Source organism: Phlebotomus papatasi, chromosome 2, assembly GCF_024763615.1.
Source record: "Phlebotomus papatasi isolate M1 chromosome 2, Ppap_2.1, whole genome shotgun sequence".
In the NCBI taxonomy this organism is placed as follows: domain Eukaryota; kingdom Metazoa; phylum Arthropoda; class Insecta; order Diptera; family Psychodidae; genus Phlebotomus; species Phlebotomus papatasi.
The window spans coordinates 46,061,993-46,085,760 of record NC_077223.1 but is presented as its reverse complement, the minus strand read 5'-3'; the positions used below and the strand labels follow the sequence as shown (position 1 = coordinate 46,085,760).

Below are 23,768 nucleotides of genomic sequence, written 5' to 3'. Positions count from 1 at the left end.
CCCAAAAGCGTGTGAATTTAAATGTAAATTGTTTTTGTCCGGACACTGAATTGACAATTGAGATAATTGCGTTTACACAAAATTGAATCTTTCACGCTGTCTTCTGAAAAATTGCTCAATATGAGTTAAAAAGCCTTTATAATTTCCAAGCAGCGATATGATTCAAGAACTATGAGTGTCAAAACGGGGACGTACGAAGTTTGAGTCCGATCTGACGAGGACGGATTTTACCTCGAAACACAATAGTCGTGATCGCTAAGAATCTCACCTAAAATCCTACCCAAATGAAACTTCGGGGTACTTCGTGGGATTTCGCCATTTGCCGCACCATAAACAACATACATAGCCGCTCAAACAAAAGTGACTCTTCGTGGAGTGGTAAAAGTGAGAAAAATCGGGAAAAAGTGTTATTTTATCAGGAAATTCTTCCCATGAAAGTGTTATTAGTGTAGAAATGGGTTGTTTCACGAGTAAAACCAGCCCCAATCATGAGCCCACAGCAGATCGTGGCTGCACAGATGTCTGCTGGCTCTGCATTTATGTCTTCTTCTGGATTCTCATGGTAAGAATTCCAAGTGCCACTCCTATTTCTGCCTATTTTTGCCTCCGTTCCATCCGGTCTTAATTGCCACTGAGAATGCGAATAATTAGCGAGGAATTTATCATGGGGTTGCGTCACTCCTTCACAGATCATCGTTGCCATATTCTCCTTTGTTTACGGGAACCCCATACGTCTGATCAATGGATACGATTCCTTTGGGAACACCTGTGGTATCCGCAACAACGAAAAGTTCAACGAGATCCCGCTGTCGGGCATGAATACCGCCGATAAGCCCTATGTCTTCTTCCTGGACATGAGGGAATTGCGGCAGACACTGAAGATTTGCGTCAACAAATGCCCATCCAGAAGCATTGACACCAAAAATGATCTCTATGAAGAGCATCAGCGTCGCGGGAATTCCCTCTGTCGCTATGACTTCAACATGTCACTTCTGCTGCAACCTGAACCCCGTGATTCTCAATACCACCATCTCCTGGGACCCTGCCCTCCCCTTCCTGTCCACGAGACCACACCTGTACTCCATAGGTGTGTCCCAACGGGCAAAAATGCACCCGGGAAGCAAGTGCGTGATGCCTACGATCTGCTCAATTCCTGGGGAACTGCTCAGCAATTGCTCAGTGATTTGTACACCACGTGGCCACTGATTGTCATGATCTGCATCCTGGCATTGGGTAAGAATTCACATGCTTTCTCACCAAACACCTCGAACATTTCCGCCACATTCCAAGGCTGTGTCCAAGAGCAGCGGCTCTAATTCATTTTCGGGTTGAAAATTCCCAAAAGAAATCATGTGCTAAAATTGGTGAATCATTTTGCATTTATTTATTTATTTTGGTAAAAGTCTCCTCGCACGCCCTCAATAGAGTTTATTGTTTGTTTCTTTGTTGCGTGTCAGGAGTATCGCGCATTGCATGCATAAATCACGTAGTCAAATCAGATAGGCAAATGTCGTAAGACAAGATATTTGTATGTTGATGAAGTTATTTGGTTGATGAAACTGACGCTTTATCAATGGTAGTTTAATACCCAAAGAAAAGGGGAGATTTAGAAATAGACAATACTTAAGAAGGTTGATTGTATCCTTTTCGATAAGGTGTTCTAAAATACATAATATTTTGGATTCTTAAAGCCCCTAAAACCCTTCCAAAAACACATCAATTTTCCGTAAATAAGATTTTTTATGAGCCAATTAGCCCTGGGGTATGGATTCTGAGATTCGTGAGTTACTCACATGAGAAATTCACGGCTCTGAGATTATCTTTAGTAAGCGTTTTGTGAAGCTTTCGTAAAAACTATACCGCGCTTCCTTAGGTACACTGTAAGAGTTTTACATGACACTTTACATAAAAACTTAACGAAACTCTTACAAATGACGATTTAAAAGCCGTGAGTTTTTCACGTGAAGAACTCACACATCTCAGAATCCATACCATGGAAGTGAATCGAAACTCTAGAAATCTTGTATTTGAAACATTACAAAAAGAGGAAAAATAAATGAGCATTAACCCTTTAACGACGAGACACTTTTTACGGACTGAAAATCAACAATAAAAATTAAACTGAGAAACAAAATCAATGATAAAGTCTTACATCTAACCTTGGAAAGTCCAACAGAGTCTGATTCGGTGTATTTTGTGCTTCTATGAACGATAGGGACAAAAATAGCCCAAAAATTTAAGTAATCCTTCTGACAATACCAATGAATAATATTTTTCGCTTTAACCCTTTAAGGACGAGAAGCTTTCCGCTGAGCGAAATTCAACGAAACCAAGTTTCCCTCGATATTTTAGCCTAAATTACAGATTTACGGTTAAAAAGAAATTTTCCCATCCCTAGGAGTCCTGGAAAACAATGGGTCATATATGACCCAATCGTCCTTAAAGGTAAAAAAGCACAAAATTTTCCAGGATTCTAGTTTACTCGTTTGCTCTGTTATTTTTGAAAGATAAATTACTTGAATATATTTGTAATAATAAAAAAAAATATTTAGAGTATGAGTAAAAATTAAAACGATCAAAAATTAATTTTAAAAAATCTCATTCAATTTTTGGTCTCAAAGACTCTTGAAGACTTGTACACAAAAACAATAATTTTTATGAAAAAAATGTATTATTGTTTACTTCATTTTTAATTTTTGTGATATTCATCGAAAAAAATTTCGCATACTGGTAAGGTAACACAGAGATAAATGTCGCATGCCACACAAATACAACTGGTCTTATAATCCTTTTTCTGATAGCACAATGTGCACCTTAGCTTTCTTCGAAACATGTTTGATGGTAATGGGTAGGTGCAATAATGCTTGTCTCTGGGAATTTCAGACGTACAGTTGCACATTGCTGTGGATCTGGGAGTTCCTTTGGAGTTGATGCGTTTTCGATGAAGACCTCAAAGTCCACTTCATCTACGTCTTGTTCCAAATATATTTTGTCGCTTTTGTTCAGGACAAGATTGTCGGCATTATCGCTATCTTCCGGGCATAATATGTGGATGATTTCGGGTTCATTGATCATGATTTTTTTTTCCATTTTTGAAGTCATCTACAAGAGTAAAAAGTTAAGAATTTACAACATATACGCAGAAGTATCTTATAAATTATCAAAATATTACCTTCTTCAGTCAGTATTGCACTGGGAAATCTCAGCTAATTGATATGTCACACAATATTACACGAATAATTAACTATTTTGCGCACTCATAAACAAAAACATGAAACAGTATAACCTCAAATCTTCGAAAATCCACTAGTGACAGATTCGGTGTTTTTTTTACCTTTAGGGACGATTGGATCATATATGACCCATGAAAATTATGAAGCTTTCCTGAAAATACGAATAAACTATAATTTTTACTTTGTTGAAAAATATTATGTATAGTTATTATAGTTTCTAGTCCCAAGAGGTTTTTGCTTAAAAAAAATTAGAAATATTAAAAATCAAGCACCAACGTGAAAATTTGAAAATTCGTTATTTTGGAGCTCAAATATTTTTTCTATAGCAAATAGCTGGAGATTTTCAAAAACTATCCTAGATTCCTGCACCTTTCTATTTCGTGATTATGTACAAACATTAGAAAGAAATAACTTCAGATAGTCAGGAAAAATTATTTTCTCTATGGGACACGGGTGACCCAATCATCCTTAAAGGGTTAAAAGCCGTGAGTTTTTCACGTGAAAAACTCACACAACTCAGAATCCATACCCTGGAATTAAATCGAAGCTCTAGAAATCTTGTATTTGAAACATTACAAAAACACGAAAAATAAATGAGCAGTAACAGCAGTGAAAGTTAAATTTGACCAGTAGAAATATCAATCTTTATAAAAGCCTCTTTACTTTTCTTTTACCCAAAATAGCATCATAATAATTTCACTGTCTTTAAAGTTCTTAATAGTATACTGCTCAAAACTGTTCTTTCGTTAGTCAAATCCTTGTTTACTGCTCATTTGTAGAGTGTAATAAAAAACAGTTTAAAAATTCGTGAAAATTTTTGCCAAACTGAGAAACTTGGCTTGAGCGATATAACGTACGAAAAGTTTTAAGTCCCTTAAGTAGAATAATTGTACTCATTAATTTGGTTTACCAGCAACTGATTTTTAACTTTCTGAAGGCTACAAGGAAATTTAGTGCAGAATTTCCTGAAAAAAAAACAATCAATTTTACAATTTTTTTATCAAATAATTAGAGTAAAAAAAAACAAAATATAGGAAAGCCCGGGGTAAAATGTGACAAAACCGACAAAATAGATATTTTACTCTTATAAGGAGCTCCCAGAATATTTGAGGATTTTAATTAGAACAATTAATTAATTTTATTGCTTAACATTTGTTCTGAAGACTATTTTCTTCTATCTTGAAGAGAAAGGCGCTTTTCAGGGCATAATCTAAATCTAAAGGTTTGTTTTGTGAAATTTTCAAAAATTCAAAACGGACTATAAAATACGGGTTCCTGTAAATAAAGAAAATGCCAGTTGATATATTTTAATATGAAATTCATTTCTCTTTACAACTTTGTCGTAAACCGATTTTATTTCTCATCGAAAGAAAATGTGCGTTTTGAGTAATTTTCTAAGTTAAAAAAGGCGGAAAAGGCGAACTGAAAATAAGCAAATACCCAAAATATTTGAGAAAGAAACGGATGTGAATTTTGATTCCATGAAATTTTTCTCATCTAAAAGGCCTGCCCGGAGCTAACAATGAATAAATTTGAAAAAGAAGTTGATCAAAATCGTTATTTATTGTTCTCAAAATTTTAATGTATTTTTCCTTCTTGTCCGAAATACATGAAGGCCTGAAACATTTTGATGTTTAAAAAGGTTTATTAAGTCTATTTGTTGTAAAACCGATTCTTGCAACCTGTGTCACTTTTATTTGTAATTTGCTCTCCAATTCTATTTGTCAATTGTCTCATTTCTAAATTTGGTTAATCCAGAATATTTAGGTTATGCCAAACTTAACCTTAAAAATTTAAGGTACATTTTTTAACCATATCTCCTTAATTTGCTCTAGAAAAAAATATTGTAATCAGTATTTTAGCGGGAAGTAGGGCACCTTAGAATTAGGGTGTCGTTGATATCGAGCTTTTTAGGTGTGCTTCCTTCTACATTAGACTCTCTCAAACTCGGGCATATGGGACCGAAATGTCAGCCGAATTAGACAGAAATTCGGGCGACAAACTTTTTTGAAATGCAATGATGTTTTATTCATGTGCATATAGATATTGAGTTTATACACTCATATATAACGTAAATTGCATGAAAATCCCTCAATAATGCAAAATCACATCAAAACTAAGATAAACCATGCCAAATTTGATTCATTTGATAATCATAATCAAACTTGAAAAATGACAACAAACTTTTTTCAAATGTAACCGCTGCCCGAATTAAGAAGTAGCCCGATCTTAAAAGAGCCGAATTTGCGAGAGTCTACTGTAATTACACCTATTTCTCCTATTACTGCTCGGACTCAACGAGAGAGCGGTAAACCGTCCTAGAGCTTAAACGGTAAGAGATATCGACTTTCGGTATTCAATGACCCCCAATAAAAAACAATATCTCTAGACGTTTTTTCCCAACCTTTCCAAAACTATGTTTTTTTGGTTTTTCTCAAAATTGGCCCAAGCTTTTTAAATGATTTTTCGATATGTTTTAGAGGTGGTCCAGGCGAACTATAAGATCAGTAAGCACCAAAAGATCATGCAAAAATCTAATTCACAGAAAGCTCTACCTCGCGACTTCGAGCATTCCGCTAAGCTGGGACACTTTGCCATCTCTTTTTTTTTAAATGGAACTGGACTTTACCATGATATAATTTAGCTCGACAAACCAATTGTGAAGCTAAATTGCATGATGATAGCCTCAATTCCTTTTGAAAATAGAAGAAAAAACCCAATTTCAAAGGTACCCCATTTCAAATATTCCCACTTCCGTATAACGTTTTTTTTTTTCAAATTAAAAAAAAAAACAAATTTTTATCTTAAAAGAATGAAAATTGTCCACTTTACATTATTTCGGATTGCTTCATTATTTTTTTACATTTACTAATCATTCATTTTTTTTATAAATAATATATTATTTTTTACATATTAATGAGAATGTACATTTCGGAATTAGGTCATTCATAACCTAAAATTTGAATTTTGAAATTTCTTTAAAATGACTTTCTCGAGATTAAAACTTTTAACCAAATAAGAAAATAATGCTTTTACTATTCTTTTTTATTTTTCAATTATTCAAAAAAAATGAAAATAAAATGCAATTACTGAGAAGAAAACGAGAGTATTGCATTAAATAAGCTTATCAACAAATTAATGCTTGACTTTTGATGATGTGAATAATTTTGTAATTCATAATAGTTAATGACGTGATCAGAATTTCCGATAATATAATCACATTGTTCCAATAGTTACTGCTTCAATTTTTTATTTGCACATTAACACTTTTTTCTCGGTAAATTTACATTTCTCATTTTATGACTTGAATTACACAGAGAAAAAATCTCATAATTTATTGATACGTTGAAATTTGCGCATTTACAAGGTGATTCATTTTTTAGTGTCCGAACTCCACAAAGAGAGCGGTATTTTCCTTGATTTTTTTTCATTCCTCAAAATTTTAACCTCCATCCCCTGGAGACAACTTTTAACAACAAATCTTCGCGTTTCAGACGATTTCTGAGAAATGATGTCACGCTGTTTCTCCGAACAGCCGGACGGTCGCTAACTCTAGCGGCCAAACGGTTAGAGATAGGGACTTGGGACCTTCAAGGAACCCTCCCCTGTGTAGTCGACCCTCATAAGTCGAACCGAAAACCATGTTTTTTTGGAATTGCTTTAATTTTTAGATATGTTTTAGAGCAGACCTGTGCTCCTTAAAAGTCGTGTAATATCGAAAATTTTGTGTTGATAATTTTAATGGAAATTACAGATAGCCATAATGGTAATACTAGTCCTACTCATTTACGGTGCCATGATAAATATTTTTGCGCCAAAAAGGCATAACAGAAATAAAAACTCATATAAAAAGAAATTATCTTCTTGATTTCTTTGTCGGAAGACGCATAGCTGTTCACTACACAGAAAAAAAATATTTTGTAAAATTGTTCGTAAATGTTTGTGAATTCCTATGGGGGAGTTACGAAATGCTCGTGAATCATATAACCAACAAACAAGTTCGTAAAATTTTGTATTTTTTCACAAACATTGTTCGTCAAATTATCATTTGACGAACATTTTTTTGTAGTTTTACAAACATTTGTTCGTAAACACACAAAAAATGTTCGTAAAATTTTGTCATTTGTTCGTAATTTTTTTCCAGACAAATAAAAATTTACGAACAAAGTTTAGTTCTTAAATCGCGGGCAATTCAACTGTAAGAGAGAGATAGAGACACAAATAACTCACTTGACAAACGTCTGGCGGCGCTGCGGTTGCAAAAAATCTCTGAAATGCGACAAAATATTTTCTTCTCTATTTTATCCTTATTAGCAGGTCGTGTCCCCTCTTGTAATATGTACTTTTGCATTCCTTATTAACCAAAGTAGTGTTGTACAAAAGGGTTTTTCTCAAACATATCCTGAATTTTGGGACAGCTCAAAAGAATATGAGTCTTCCAGCTCAAAATTTCATCCCAATGTTTTTGTTGTAATATCGACAATTATTCACAATTAACCCAAATAACTGTATTCAACTAAATTATTAAAAGGATTTTCTTGTGAAAATGACTTAACTCTAAGGGGAATTAAACAATTTTCACATTAAAAAACCTCTCATTTTCTCTACGTAAATTTTCGCGGCATTTCGAAGAAGGCCAACAGGCACCACCAATTTCACTTCGGCTTTTTTTTTAGCTCAGGCCTGTTTTAGAGATTATGTAAGCAGACATTCGTCCATTGGCAAAAATATCGTTGAATCACTCATAATAACGGTTTTTCAAGGTCAAATGTTTAAAAGGCTCTAGAGAGCGTATTTCTCAACTGAATGTTATCATGTTTAGGCTCTTTGGAAAGGCCTTGGAATTCTTGACAAACCGGAAGTGATTCCAGTCAGTTATCAACCGGTTCATAACCAATAAATAATTTTCGTGCGAAAATCAATTTTATAACTCTTTAAATTATTATTATTTTTTAATTTTCTTTCATACCTCAGTGTTATCCATCGTGATGATAGCAATGCTTCATTGGCTGACAAAGATCGTTTCGTGGTTGATTTGTCTGTTTGTCGCTTTGTCCAGCATTGCTCTTACTGCCATCCTCTGGTGGACGTACTATAGCATCAAACATAAGCAAGAGATTGAGTCAAAGTATTCTTTGCTGGAGGAACTGCTCAAAAATGAGACTGCCATCTATTCTCTGGCCATTATTGCCACTCTCGTCATGATCTTCCTCATAATGATCATTTACTTCATGCGAACGCAATTGGGAGGACTCTCGGCACTCTTCGAGGAGGCCGGCAAGTGCATGCTTTCTCTTCCAGGTCTCGCTGGACCTCCACTCCTTGCCTTTGTTGCTCTCAGCATTTTTCTGGCATTCTGGGTACTTGTGGTTATCTGTTTGGCTACAGCTAATTACCCAGGAAAGAATTCCCTTCTTCCTTTTGCTCAATTGATCTCTCACAACGAAAGTGGTGTGGCTAGTGTTGAGAAGAACTACACATCACCGGATTTCAAAAGTAAGTCCATCCATTTACTAATTTAGCATTTTCCACGTGAACCAATTTGCTAATGTTCTCACAATAGCTTTCAAAGTGGTGGAGTACTTAGATGCTGACTGGCTCAAGAGAATGCTATGGCTGTATTTCATTGGACTTATTTGGACAAGTGAATTCATTTTTGCTTGCCAACAGCTCACTTTGGCTGGTGCCGTGGCTTTTTGGTACTTTGGGAAACACAAGGACAGCCCCGTTTTGCAGGCAATGAGCAAGTTGGTCAAGTACCATTTGGGATCTGTGGCCAAGGGAGCTTTTCTCATCACCATCTTTAAGATACCACGTCTTATTCTCACGTATCTCTACACAAAGTAAGTGTAAAAACCTTTAAAAAAAAACTGACTTTAATCCTGATACACTGAGAGAACTCCGAAAAAGTTAAAATAACATTCCGAAAATGTTAATTTTACCCTGCAGTATTGATCCAAAATCGGTGTAAATATTACCCTTTTTAGGTTATTAGGGGTTAAAGTTACCCTTTTTTCATGTTGATTTTACCCTCAAAAGGTGGAAAATTAACATTAAAAAATGTTGATATGTTTTTACATCCGAAAAGTGTTAAAGTTATGACGACAAAAAGTTAATCGTAGCCTTTTTTTTCTCAGTGTAGACTCTACCCTTAATATTCAGCAAACGGCTTGGTACTAGCGAAAAGATAGAAAAATATTTACAGAAACAAAAATTGTTAATGATAATTTTGTGATTTTTTTCATTAATAGCTCCCAACGGTTTTCCAAATTTGATGAGTGGAAAATTAGACAAAATAATGACAATATCCAAGATAATACACAGAAAAAAATATTTTGTAAAAATGTTCGTAAATGTTTGTGAATTACTATGGGGAAGTTACGAAATGCTCGTGAATCGTATAACTCACAAACAAGTTCGTAAAAGTTTGTACTTTTTTCACAAACATTGTTCGTAACATGATCACATGACGAGCATTTTTTGTACTTTTACAAACATTTGTTCGTAAATGTTCATAAACACACAAAAAATGTTCGTAAAATTTTGTCATTTGTTCGTAAATTTTTGTTTATATTACAAATATTTTACGAACATTTATGAACAAATGACAAAATTTTACGAACATTTTTGTGTGTTTACGAACATTTACGAACAAATGTTTGTAAAAGTACAAAAAATGTTCGTCAAATGATCATGTTACGAACAATGTTTGTGAAAAAAGTACAAACTTTTACGAACTTGTTTGTGGGTTATACGATTCACGAGCATTTCGTAACTCCCCCATAGGAATTCACAAACATTTACGAACATTTTTACAAAATATTTTTTTCGGTGTAGACTAACCAAGAACCACTGAAGAAGACATGATACAGTGTCGAAAGCTCTGGAAACTTGAGTGTTTTAATTTTGCATTACACCCTTTTACCGACGCTCACCGGAAGGACAATTTTGTCCTGAAAAAGCAGAATAAAAGTCTCACCGTCGCGTCGGTTTTACCTACCAGAATACGCCAAAATTACAAAAAAAAACACTATATTTTTGATTAAAATCATTGAAAATATTTAAGGTTATATTCAAGGCCAAAAAGCTAATGGTTTTAGATATGTAAAATAAATAGATAAAAAATTGACGCAGAACTAAGCTTTCTATACGGTTTTCGATTTTTTTTTATTTTTTTTTATCTGCAACAGACAAATGAAAAATAATTAGGATAATCTAGATCTGTTTATTTTAATAACATACTTACGTAGATGAGCTGAAACCGCATTGTGGAGGCGGAGGTACACGGTGCACGCCTGTCGGCAGCTGTGAGCAGCGGCTGCCCCCAAGGGGGTGTACTGTCTCCCCTCCTATGGTCCATGGTGGTTAACAGCTTGCTGGTACAATTAAACTCAGCAAACCTTTATGCTCAAGGTTATGCTGATGATGTCTGCATTGTCATACGGGGTAAGTTTTTATCCACACTGTGTGATCTTATGCAGGGAGCACTAAACAGCGTTGAAAGATGGTGCGTCTCTCGCGGTCTTAAGGTTAATCCTGAAAAGACTGCTGTCATCGCTTTTACGAAGAAGTACAAGCTCGAGGGGTACAGGGCACCCAAATTCTTTGGGAAGGACCTTACCCTGCAGAAAGAAGTAAAATACCTTGGTATTCTACTTGACCAAAGACTCACATGGAAGAGACATCTGGAGGACCGAATTGCTTCGGCCACTAGATCGTTCTTTTCATGTCGACGTTTACTCGGCAGATCTTGGGGTCTGTCGCCGAAAATTACACTATGGATGTATCAAGCCATAGTCAGACCACTAATCTCATATGGAGCTGTGGTATGGTGGCCAAGAATCGAATATAAAAATTCGGCCCTGGTGCTACAGAAGCTCCAGAGATTAGCTTGTATTTCAATCACAGGATCTATCCGGACAGCCCCTACCGCGGCGCTGGAGGTCTTGTTGAGCTTGCCTCCGCTTCCGCTTTATATAAAGGCCGAGGCGGGCAAGGCGGCAGTACGACTGCGTTCAGCAGGGATGTGGAAGGTTGGTTGCCACCCGGTAGGACATGGTAGAATCATGGACGCACTGGTAAGAAGACACCCTGACCTTCTAATGAAAGATGATTTCCATCTTGAAGAACGGATTCCTCAGAGGAATCTAAAAACTATATTTCTCACGAGGGCCGAGTGGAGAGACCGGGAAGGGGACATTAATGAACCCGATACGGTGTCACTCTTCACAGATGGCTCTCGTGTGGAAGGCTCCTCTGGAGCTGGGTACCACTGCCCAGAGCTCGGAATTTTCGGGTCAGTGCCACTTGGCCGGTATACTACTGTATTCCAGGCCGAGGTCACTGCAATCCTGATTGGGGTGCAGTCTCTGACTGAATCTGGTGTTTCTGGCATGAAGATTAATATATTCTCTGATAGTAGAGCTGCTATACTTTCCATATCGGGAAGTAAATCCCGCTCTTCGCTGGTGCTCGAGTGCCGGAAAATGCTAGAAGCGGTCTCACTTAACTGTGAGATCGATCTACATTGGGCGCCTGGGCACTGCGGTATTGCGGGTAACGAAGAGGCCGATCGCCTCGCAGTAGCGGGAGCAAAGACTGAATTTTTCGGTCCTGAGCCGGCCGTGGGGATGTCCCCCCAAATGAAGAAAACCATCATTGGGGAAGACTTACTCACGCAACATCAAGCAATCTGGGCTGCCACAGGCAACTGTCGCGTGTCCAGATTGTTCATGGCACTTGTGGATAGGAAAAGGACAGAGTACCTGGTGAGCAGTAACCGCTGCAAAGCGCAGCAGTTTGCTAATCTTGTCACCGGACACTGTCTGAACAAGCACCTCAACAGACTAGGTGTTGAGTGCAATACAACCTGTAGAGGTTGCAACAACGCTGAGGAAACTGTCCTACACTATGTATGTGACTGTCCCAGCCTATACAATACCAGAAGAGCGCTACTTGGCAAGGTGGTGCTGGACTGGCATGATCTACCAAAATTGAAACCGGCCAGCCTAATGGAATTTATCCGTAAGTCTGGCTGGCTCAATTCACAACACCCTTAATGTAGGGACTATGAGAGGGGATGCATAAGGGGCCCAATCGGAGGCCTGGATGCAGCGGACAGGCTGGCGTCGGCACGAGTCTGGAGGGTGGAGCGACTCTGTAGCTGAGGCTGGAGGCGGGAGTGAAGCTGAGAAGGAATAAGGAGAGTGGACGTCGCCTGCTGCCCCCGTTTTGAATCTATCTATCTATCTACGTAGATGAGCTAATTTTAAATGTGTAAAAATTCGTCTTGAGATTGAAGTTATTGAACATAATAGAGAAGAAAGAGTAGTGTTTACCAGTTGAGGAATTTCGCAGTTTTCCTACTGGGAAAAAACGGCCAAAACTTTTTTTTTCAACCACTTTTAATCGAACTAAAATAATTTTTATTTCTGACACAACAAACGAGGCTTAGCATTCACGGGTATCCAGAAAACACAGCTTTCGGGGGGTTAAAACGCATTGCTCAATATCATAAAACGGTTAAGAATGCGCTCAAAAATTCGCACATTTAAATTATAAAACGGTTCAGAGTTCAGATTGCTCTTAATACATGCACAGCTAACCAAACCATAAAACATGCACCGTCTTATGGTTCAGCTCTTCGTGTATTCCTCTCGATCTTAACCATTTTGTGTTTAAGCTGTGCGTGTTTTAAGCGCAATCTGAACCGTTTTATGATTGAGCAGTGCGTGTTTTTAGGCACATTCTAAACCGAACAGCATATTAACCGTTTTATGATGCAGATGTGCGTGCTTTTAACCAAATCTTCTAAATTTGAGCATTCCATGAAGCTTGGTGGTTTTACCATTTCTTTAAAATAAAAATTTGCAAAGCGTCCCATATTTTACGGAATATTCGAACCCGTGTCTTAAATGTTATATCTAAAAAGCACTTTCTCATTTTTTACCTTTTATCGGTTCTCCATCAATTTGAACCGATTCCTAAATCACTCAAAAAATCCCTCAAAGTATAGCTTAAGGGTAATAGAATTGATTTTCAGACGAAAATTACTTATAGAATTGGAACCGGTTCAGTTTCGTCAGAAATTCTAAGACCTTTCCAACGATCCCAAACAAGATAACATTCGGTTGAGAAATACGCTCTCTAGGGCCTTTTAAAACTTCGACTTTGAAAAATCGTTACTAGGAATGATTCAACATATCCATCGATCGGGATTTTTATCGATTGTAAATTGTTCAAAAAATTCTTTTTTCTTTTTTTTTGCGGGTATTTAGAATCCCAAATGAGACGAAAGAGGTTAAGTCCTTCCCTCATTCTTAATTCTTGAATTCTTCTTGTTCTTGATTGTATCGTAGACTAAAACGTGGACAGGACGATGGATCTCAATGTGCTGCCTGTTGCGTCAAATGCTGCGTATGTTGTTTCTGGGGCTTGGAAAAGTTCATCAGATACTTAAATCACAATGCTTACACTGTCATTGCTATCGAGAGGATCAACTTCTGTCCAGCAGCTGGAATTGCATGGAATGCCATGATGTCAAATGCTCTTCAAGTGGCCACAATCAATGGAATTGGTGATTTTATCCTATTTTTGGGAAAACTGGCTGTAGCTGGTGTTTGTGCTTTGGTCAGTATTCTGATTCTCAAAGACAGTACTGAAGTGAATTTCTACGTGGCTCCGGTCATCTTTATTTCTGTCTTTGCCTTCTTCATTGCCCATGTTGTTTTGTCGCTCTACGAAGTGAGTTTCTTTCTCCTTTTTTAAATTTGAAAGAGGAGTTTTTTTGGTCTATGGAGCAAACTCTAATGAGTATTCTTGTCTTTAAAGATTGTCGTGGATACTCTGTTTCTGTGCGTATGTGAAGATCGCACAATCAATGGACACAATGGGCGCTGGAAGGAGAGCAATTTGGCCAAGTTACTGGGTGAGGAGCCCATTGAGCGTCAAGCTGTTGAAGAGAGAATGCAAGCTACGGAGATGACCCCCATTACCAAGGAGCCATTTAGTTCTCATAACGCCTAAGAGCTTCTCCCAATTGAGATTTCTCATGTCGTAAGTTTAAAAAAAAACGAATTATTGATGTAATTTAATGTCCAAAATGCATTCCTCACAGTATTCAAAATCACCCTCCCTTAAAATTTATTCACATTATTGATTGTTTCATCCTGCAATTCATTCATTTATTTTGCAATCATCCCCATAAACTAAATATTTAACTTAGTTGTTTAAGCTGTTAGAAGGCTAAAAGAAAATAATTGTCCAACGATATTGTAACCACAGCAGATTATTCCCTCGAATCCAATTTATATATATTTGAGATTTTTACAAAAGAGAAAAAAAAACAGTTAACAGAGCTTCCAAAGTAACTAAAAGAACTGGGGTTCACATTGATTTCAACTGAACAAGAAATAATATAATATTATAAAAATGTATTTTTCTACAAAAATATCTATACAAAAAATATTTAGAAGATTCACTTTCGAATCAGCACAAAGAAGCTTTACAAATAATTTTTGATAAAAAATGAATCTGTGATTCTTATGACCAGACAGTTTTCCGAACCTCACAATGGACACCAAGAGTTTTCAGGCGATTAAAGCTACAGGAGAGAAATTTCACTTTGCAATAGGGTAAATATCCTAATTCAAAACCATTTCCAGACGCTTTAACTTTGACAGACAACACATTAAGTTCATATTTTTTCTGAAGAGAATTACATAAATTTGCTCCTTGACTCTTCTAGAATGTTACTGTTTAGTGAAAATTCTTTAGATATAATTTGAAAACTTCTTAAATACAAGAAAAACCCAAGTGCAAAATGCTGCTATTGGAAACAAATTAATCCAAATGGAGACAAGGAAAGTTTCTAATTGGAGACAAACAGAGAGACCGCGACGAAAGGCTCCCAAAACCTTGTTGAGTTGCTCCTGAGTACAGGATTTGTTCTTATTCCTGATCTTTTCTCCTTTCCCATCTGAGATAATAAGAAAATCTCTCCAAAAAAAACATATTTCCGGTGTTTCCTATTGAAACATTTGCAGACACTTCAGAAAAACCCTTTTTCTTCACGAAATAGGTAATTATTTCATTTGAAAACCTCACGTACCGTTAACAATAAAGATTAGCACTTAATTTAACTAAAATTAGCCAAAAATATGACATGAATGTTAAACAAAACGAATAAACAACAGTCACCTTATTGTGTTTTTCATTGGAAAACATGGTCGATCGATAAAAAATTCGATAGTGAAAAGGTACACTTTTAATTCTTCTGAGAAATTAACAAATTAAAATTTGTGAATATGAATGGATTTTCGCTTTATTTGGAGCAAAATTAATTAAATAATGAAACTGTCGTATAGAAAATATATAAATATACCAATTTAGTACTGTATTTATCGTGAAAACAATTACGTTTTTATTTGGAGTAGCGAAAAATTTCCATTTGGAGCAGGTTTTGAATTAGCTTAATTTACCCTAGGTTGAAGAGGAAATTTTTTCGAGGGGAATTTTAGAATTTTCTCTATTTTCAGTGATTTGTTCTCATTTTTTTTTCACCAGAACAGCGCACTGCTTGTGTAACCTGGTAGATGTGATGATCCTTATAACACGCATCTAACACTGCCTTATGCCCTAGAAAAACTTACGACTTAAGCCAAGAGACGGCTTAATGTAACTATAATCAAAATAATTATCACATTACATTTCCATCAGTTTCTGACTAATCCGTCTCTCAGCTTAAGCCGAGAAACGGCTTGGTTAGTGAGAAACTGATGAAAATTATTTAGCCAAATCATTATTTTGATTATAATTACGTTAATCCGTCTCTCGGCTTAAATCGTAAGTATATCCAGGGCATTATTCCTTTCTCAACGATTCCCAAATTAACCAATTTGGTCTTTTTCAAAATTTGCAGAATTGCTTATAAAATCAAGTATAATTTTAGTTTCATATTTACTTGGAATCGGGTTTAATTTACCAGGATTTTCAAGACCTTTCTAATTAATCCAAAGTTAATCTGCAGTGCAATAAGTTCCCCGAAAACTATTTAAACTTTGACTATTATTAGAAAAAATTGTTCAAACTTGCTTCCGTATTTAGATTAAAAACAGCCTAAAATCGAAAGAATAAGACGGTCTTCAGATTTAAGGTTCTTTCCTAATTTCTTACCAAGCAAGATTTTTAGGAAGAAAATTGATAAAGGTTTGGATATTAAGAACTAATCTCTCAATAGATCTTGAAAAAACCACATAAATTGCCGATTATTTCGAATTTCGAGACCATCAGGTTCTAGGCTTGAAATCCAGTCTGAAACCCGTAATATTGTTATAAAAGGTAAAAAAACACAATAAATTAAAGTCGAGGGATGATAGAAAAATGAGGACCATGTAAGTAATACGAAAATCAACGACTCATGGGGCAGATAGCTTATTACAGGCCACAAATCTAGGTTATCTAGTATCTTTTAACCATTTAAGGACGAGAGGGTCAAAAATTAAAGATCAGAAAAAAATCATTTTTTCTGACTTTTTAGAACAAAACACTAATTTATATGGCCATAGGAAAAATTTTATTTTTGGGTCACAAAAATAAAACTCAATCGTCCTGAAAGGGTTACACTCTATTAACGGTCAAAATGACAAGATTCTTTGGTAATTCTTTAATCCGCAAATTAGAAAATTATCCCATTGACTCTGGATTTTTACAATTTTTCGTATTCAAGCGTAAGCAATTTGCTTCAATATGGACATAAATTTCTCTAGTGTAGTAGTTCATAAAGGCCATAAGACGGCGATGGACATATGAAAAGTCGAACAAAGATCGTAATGAAAAATATATTGAAATTGAATAAAATTTAAAGCCATGTTAAACAAATTAGCCCTTTAAGTTTTTGTTTAAAATGAGATGGCCAAGTGGCCTTAGCTTTGCGGAATGCTCAAATTTACAAAAATAATTCCCATGAATTATCTTTTCGTACATTTTTTCTGTCCATTACTCTTCAATATCGATTTAAACTGATTTATAAATTATCAAAAAACCATCCTAAAATTAGAAATTGGTGAGGAAATGCCATTTTTTTTAATGATTTGACTACATGATGTAAACTTAATGCAATCTTAATCCTTGAGAAAAAATAATTTAAAAGTCCTACCTCCATATTTGACATTGGTAAAATCATCCGATGTTGAAAATTTCGATATCGATCATAGGATTGTGTATACGAAAGATACGAAATGTTCACCTGGATATTTCCAAATCACTTAATCTTGTTTTTGAGAATACTAAAAATAAAACATACCTAGTTCTGAAGGGGAAGGCAGGAATAAGAGGAAAAATACGTTTCTGGATAATATTTTTTAGGGGGTCACCGAAGACCAGAAGTTAATATCTAATACTGTTTGACCACAAATAGTGTCAGTTTGGATCACTGCGCGGCGTTTGCAAAGAATGTAGACACAAAATAAAAGCAGTTAGCACAGTTACTGATCCAACCAACGACGATTGTATACCACTAATTTTCAAGTTGAAACAGTAAAGATCATGATATTAAAAAATCGATGGCTTATTTTAGGGTAAGGGCAGAATCACATTGACAGTAAAATGCTCACCGTCACCGTCAAAGCCCTCACCGTATTTCGTTGATTTACGCATTTTCATTGCAATTCTTACGCAAATTCTCAATTATCGTGTTACATTATCTCATACTCGGTGGCCCTAGGTGAAAATAGTATAAGAAAATTGAATAAATAAAGCGAAAATGTGATAAACGGTGAGCAAAAAAACTGTACGAAAAACGATAGCAAAAAAATCCTACAGTTTTTTTTTTGCTCACCGTTTATCGCATTTTCGCTTTATTTATTCAATTTTCTTATACTATTTTCACCTAGTACCACCGAGTATAAGACAAGGTAATATCGTAATGGAAAATTTGCGTAAGAATTGCAATGAAAATGCGTAAATCAACGAAATACGGTGAGGGCTTTGACGGTGACGGTGAGCATTTTACTGTCAATGTGATTCTGCCCTAAGTGTACCAAATTTCGGCATAGTTGCATATAAGCACCGAAGTCCTAAGTTTGAAATGCAATATTTTTAATTCATATTGATATTTTTTGTTACTTCCTTTTCGGGAAGGTTGTGTGGAACCTTAAAAACTAATTTATCATCTTTGTTTTCGTTAAATCACTTCCTATAATTTTAAAAAATAATAAAAATATGGACATTGCTTTGGGTAGTATTCCGGCCACTTTGAGTGAAATACCGGCCACCTTTTTTCTGACCACCTTTTGTGACGCAACGGATAAAAATTTCAAAACGTCAAACGGAACGAGTTTAATATTTAGTTTAATACGTTTGTATGACCCACAAATCCTGAGATCTTCCGTGTTATTTGTCCTGAAGACCTGAAGAGTAGCATCTCAAATTTACGTGCAGATTCCCGTACCATTTGCCCTTCCTGAACTCTTCCAAGGCCTTTTCCACATCACACTCAAAGTGGCCGAAATTAGAATCTGGCCGAAATTTGGCACACTTTCCCTATACTGTTCTCTCTGTGGAGTTCGTGAAATTTAAATTTGTAAAAAAGGGTAAATCTGGAAAGGCGGACACTTAAGAATTTTTGTATGTAGTAGCCACATTTCATAGTCCTACTTTCAGAGTCCGACTTTCAGTTTTTGATTTTCAGCACTGTCCGACTTTTAGCAAATTACAAATTTTAGCAAGTCCAGTAAAAAATTCACAACAATAAGGTTTTTAATATTTCATTTAAGTATTTGAGACTTTTTATAAAGCTATACAAAAAAATATTTTTAACATTAAAAATGTAATGGATCATATTATTTTCGATTATGTGCTCATTGAAATCATTTTCCAAAATCCCTAAAATTCAATTTTTTGAGGCAGTAAATTTGAAATGTATAATGAGCAGTTGACGTCTAAAAAGCCCGAGAAATTGGCGTCAACAATTTTTTCATAATTACGGCGTTTCTATAGATTGTATATTTTAAGACCATCCGACTGGTCTTGGACAACTAGGCTCAGAAGAGTCCTTTGTGTTCGGCTTTTCTGGAACTTATTAAAGAGAAATCTACGAGAATGCAAATTTTCTATATACATTAAGCCATTTCGCGTGGTTTTTCTCGATCCCGAAAATATACATAATCTGGGGACCCCGGTATGTTCTATTATAGGTCATTGCGATCATTGCATAAGTTCGTGCCAGAACAAGGATAAATTTCAACAGTTAAATTTTCAAATAACTAATAACTATCAGGTTAAGGATCTTAAAGGAGACATACGGTGAAACAATGGAAAAGTTAAAAGCTATGCGGACAGTTTGTCCATATACGAAAATACCATATAATCATTCCTAATAACGGTTTTTCAAGGTCAAAGGTTAAAACGGGTCTAAAGAGCGCATTTATTAACCGATTTGGGTCATATTTGGGTTCGTTGGAAAGGTCTTGGAATTTCCTATAAAACTGAACTGGTTCCTATCGATTTTGAACTGGTTCATAACCGATAACTATTTTTTTATCGAAATTCAATTGTATTAGTCCTTCCTAAGTTGGGCTATATTTTCAGTGATTTATAAATCCGTTGTGAACCGGTTCTGAAGTAATTACCGGTTATTAACTAACTAATAACTATATTTTTATCCGATATTTAATTATATTACCCCTAAGGTGTATTTTGGGCAATATTTTGATTGATTTATGAATCGGTTTAAATCGGTTGCAAACCGCTACTGAACCAATAAATAATTTTTGTCTGAAAATCAGTTCTATTACTCCTAAAACTATTTTGGAATATCTTTTGAGTGATTCATGATTCGGTTCAAATATGCTGAAAAGTACTTTTGAGGTATAGCTACTAAGTCACGAATTCGAGTATTTAGCAAAGCCTGGGACGCTTTGCCACGTCTTTTTATAGAAATTGTAAGACGGCGGCAGACGTCACCACAAAACAGAATTTTGGGCTAATAAAAATCTTATCTTAAATAAAAATTACAAAAAAATATAATTTCCTTCCATTTCATTCCAAACATAAGAATCACAGCCATAAAAATAATAATAAAAAGTTGAGATCATTGTACGAACCCTTCATTCAAGAGGACTTCAATTTTAATAGAACGTGCTTCAAAGTAACTTTTTGGCTGAAATACTTAAAAGAAAAAATACAAAACGAATGATCAAAAATTTTATTACTTACAAAGATGTTGCACATTTTTAATATTGTTAGAAAAGTAAAAATATTTACTCAATGTTGAGGCAATGATGAGAATATTTGTAAACTTTTTGTCATAAAATGTATACACATTTTAATAAAATGAAGTAAACTTAAAAAAACACACTTTTAAAATACAAATCGTAGAATGTTTTATTATTTTATTTCATAATAAATTTTACTTACAAATAAAAGTGTTAATCAGAGTCTTCTTGGTCTGAAGATTCATCATTTTCCACTTCATCTGAATCATTCCCATTGACTTCATCATCTTCGTCTTCGTCTGAACTATCGGAGGATTCTTGTTCCTGCGCAGCGATCTTTGTGGCTTTCTTCGTGGGATTCAGGCAGTATACTTCGTTTGTTTCGTCAGTTGGGTAAGTGGCATCTGATTTCTTGGCTTCTCGGGAGAGTTTCTGTCCCACTCGATTTTCGTATCTTGTACTTGCCTGCTTCCTCATCATTTGCCGATACCTGGCTGGACTTACATAGTCTGGATTTTCCCATAGTGCTTCGCCCCCGAAGGATCCCTCGAAAATCTTGACAGGATTGAGCACAAAACGTGGCCCTATTTCCACAAGAGCACCATCTTCTGAGAGGATCTGAAAATTCCTGAACCAGATCCTCTTGTCCAGGTAGGCAAATGTGTAAACATGGTCGATGAAGGGTTGGCTCTTGGGGTGGTAATTAGGCACTCCGAAGATTTGCATCAGGAGCTCCCTGAGGAGCTTGAGATGAGGAAGTTGACTGAAACTGGGATCAAATGAGAGCAAGGGGCGGGATCCTCTCAGGCAATTGCCTGTCATCTTCAGTTCACCCATTGTATGCACGTTCTCCACGAAGAATTTCACACTGGGCCCTTCAGGCACATTCGCCATCCACATGTACAGATCCATCTTGCGACGTCCCTCGAACAGAATCGCTTTATTGCAGTGCTTCATTGTGCACATCTCATTGATCACTCTCAGGGTCTTTGTACGTTCCATTTTGGACTCTTCCCGATGGTGAGGCATCAAGGTCTTGATATCCCTCATTAAATGACGATCTCTGTGATTAATTCCACGCGCTGCAAGTACCAGGACGCGTTGCCGATTTATCCAGCGGTCTTTTTTGGGAATAGGCTCGTCTGACTTTCTTGTTTCCGGCAGCACATTCTCCTCTTCGGTCTTCTCAACCGTCTTCACCAATTTAGAATGCTTCCTCTTGCCTAATTTCTGTTTTCCCATGATTTCTGGAGGAGTTTATTTGCAAAAACACCAAAAGCCACGTGAATTCTGTTTTGTTTTGACTTTTCAACTTAACCTCACTTTTTAACACAGGGTGATTATAAATTACACTTCACGTAATAAAATTCCCAATTTTATACCCGGATGCTTCAGAACTCAGAACCTAGAATTATCATGCCTGGAAAGTAAAAGATGAATAAAACTCTACAAAATTCCCTCAAAAACTGTATATTCTCATTCATTTAGCATGACTAAAGCGAATCTACCAACGAATCTTCATGTTTAAATGCACTGGGGCCCTCAGGAATGGGCTATTTCTTCGCCTTCACCCGATCGACCATAGCATCGAAAGCATTATCCTGAATGTTGAGCATCAAGCTGTTGCCGCTGAGGTAAACCTTATTCTGGGCATTGGCAATGGTCCTGGCAATGCTCTGAGCAGCACGGATTTTGCGCAATTTGAGGTATCCTGGATTTTGACTAACAGCAAGACCTAACATTTTTGCAGCTTCAGCTTCTCCCTCGGCCTGAACAATCTTTTGCTGTTTCTCCATCTTGGCGCGCTCCACAAAGAAGGCAGCTCTCTGAGCTTCTTGCTGGGCAACCTGCTTGGCCTCTACAGCAGCCGTGTACTCCCTGCCGAAACTCAATTCAGTCAGGGACACATCATCCAGAATAATGTTAAAATCCCGAGCACGTTCAACCAATTCCCGGCGAATCAGAAGAGACACCTGCTGACGCTGTGTAATCAACTGGGAAGCATTGAACTTGGCCACAACACTCTTCAGAACTTCATTGCAGATCGAAGGTAGAACTTTCTCATCGTAATCCAGACCAAGTTGTCGATACATTACAGGCAGATTGAGAGCATCAGGCCTAGACAGCACTCTCAGTGAAATATTGACCATTTGCAGATCCTTGGAACCAGTTGGTGAGGAAATCTTTCTTGGCCGGGAACGAATGTCATAGATAATTGGGTACTGTAGCCAGGGAATTCGGAAGTGCAAGCCTTCAGCGTAGATTTCCTTCTGTATCCCACCCAATCGACTGAAAATAATTGCTCTGTGACCACCTTCGACCGTGTACATTGACTGAGCCACTCCATATGCTGCAGCTCCCAGTGTAGCCACAACTTTGATAGCAGTCGAAACTCCCGGTGGTCCACCTTTTCCGAACTTGCCGGCAAACTCGTTCAATTTACTCTGTGCCATTGCACTCTAGCTGATTCTCAAGCGGAAACTGTATGAGAAATCTTTGATTAGTTATTTGATCTTCGGATTTGGACTATTTTCAGTGATAAATACCAAAAATTAACCACGTTTTGGAAGAAAAATCGACTCCAACAAGAAAAATTACACAATAGAAATGGCGATTGACGAAGAAGAGATGAAATTTCCCTTTACCCATATAAAGCTGTGTCTGCAAGGGGAGATTTCCGCAGACAAGTCTTAAAGACGTAAAATAAAAGCCGATCGAGAAATTTTAATTACAGTGCCCGCTTTGTAATCCGGATTGCCGTAATCCGGACGAATTATCGACGGTTACATTTAAAATAATTTTGAGGTTATGTATGTATGTGTTTAGCAATGAAAATTAATTATCCTGTGTGATGTTTTTGTTTAATAAATGAGGTACAATAGCATAGAATTCTCTAATTAGGTCTTTTTAATCTTCTTTAAAACTTTTATTCTAATTCTACAAAAAAAAACTTGTATTATATTTGCGAGACGTTGAACAAATTCAAAAAATCCGTCCGGATTACGAAACGGACAACTGTCATATTGTCTCCCAATCATCCAGATTACGAAGCGGGCACTGTATATTGGTCCATTTAGCTCCATATAAAATAAACTGAACACCGAGGCCCTGATATTGGTATTTATTTTGTACATAAATATACAAAATACTTAAAGGTTAAAAAACTTAGAAGGTTTGAACAAATTCCACAATCTCCTTCTGACATTGAGGCGGAATGGGACTGTTTTTGAGATTTTTTTTTACATATTTGGAATCAGCGTAATTTTGTTTATTAAACGCACTTGATAAAAAGGAACTTTTATAAGCCCAATAAAAATTATTT

General features: G+C 36.2%; 3 protein-coding genes across 3 annotated transcripts; 1 reads left to right on the top strand and 2 right to left on the bottom strand.

Annotated features, from left to right (window-relative positions):
• Positions 1-300: 300 nt before the first annotated feature.
• LOC129801300 (choline transporter-like 1) lies at positions 301-20,584 on the top strand. The gene is made up of 6 exons (XM_055846194.1): positions 301-562; positions 690-1,233; positions 8,208-8,729; positions 8,797-9,076; positions 13,592-13,976; positions 14,064-20,584. The coding sequence occupies exons 1-6, from the start codon at positions 455-457 to the stop codon at positions 14,256-14,258; spliced, it is 2,034 nt and encodes a 677-aa protein (XP_055702169.1). The 5' UTR covers positions 301-454; the 3' UTR covers positions 14,259-20,584.
• A 5-nt stretch (positions 20,585-20,589) lies between these two features.
• Positions 20,590-21,757, bottom strand: LOC129801301 (ribosome biogenesis protein BRX1 homolog). Its single transcript, XM_055846195.1, has one exon. It carries the CDS (start codon positions 21,686-21,688, stop codon positions 20,660-20,662), a length of 1,029 nt encoding a protein of 342 aa, XP_055702170.1. The 5' UTR covers positions 21,689-21,757; the 3' UTR covers positions 20,590-20,659.
• A 143-nt stretch (positions 21,758-21,900) lies between these two features.
• LOC129801299 (prohibitin-2) lies at positions 21,901-23,094 on the bottom strand. The gene is made up of 2 exons (XM_055846193.1): positions 22,993-23,094; positions 21,901-22,927 (listed from the first exon to the last, which is right to left on the bottom strand). The coding sequence occupies exon 2, from the start codon at positions 22,897-22,899 to the stop codon at positions 22,000-22,002; it is 900 nt and encodes a 299-aa protein (XP_055702168.1). The 5' UTR covers positions 22,900-22,927; positions 22,993-23,094; the 3' UTR covers positions 21,901-21,999.
• Between the last annotated feature and the right edge of the window lie 674 nt (positions 23,095-23,768).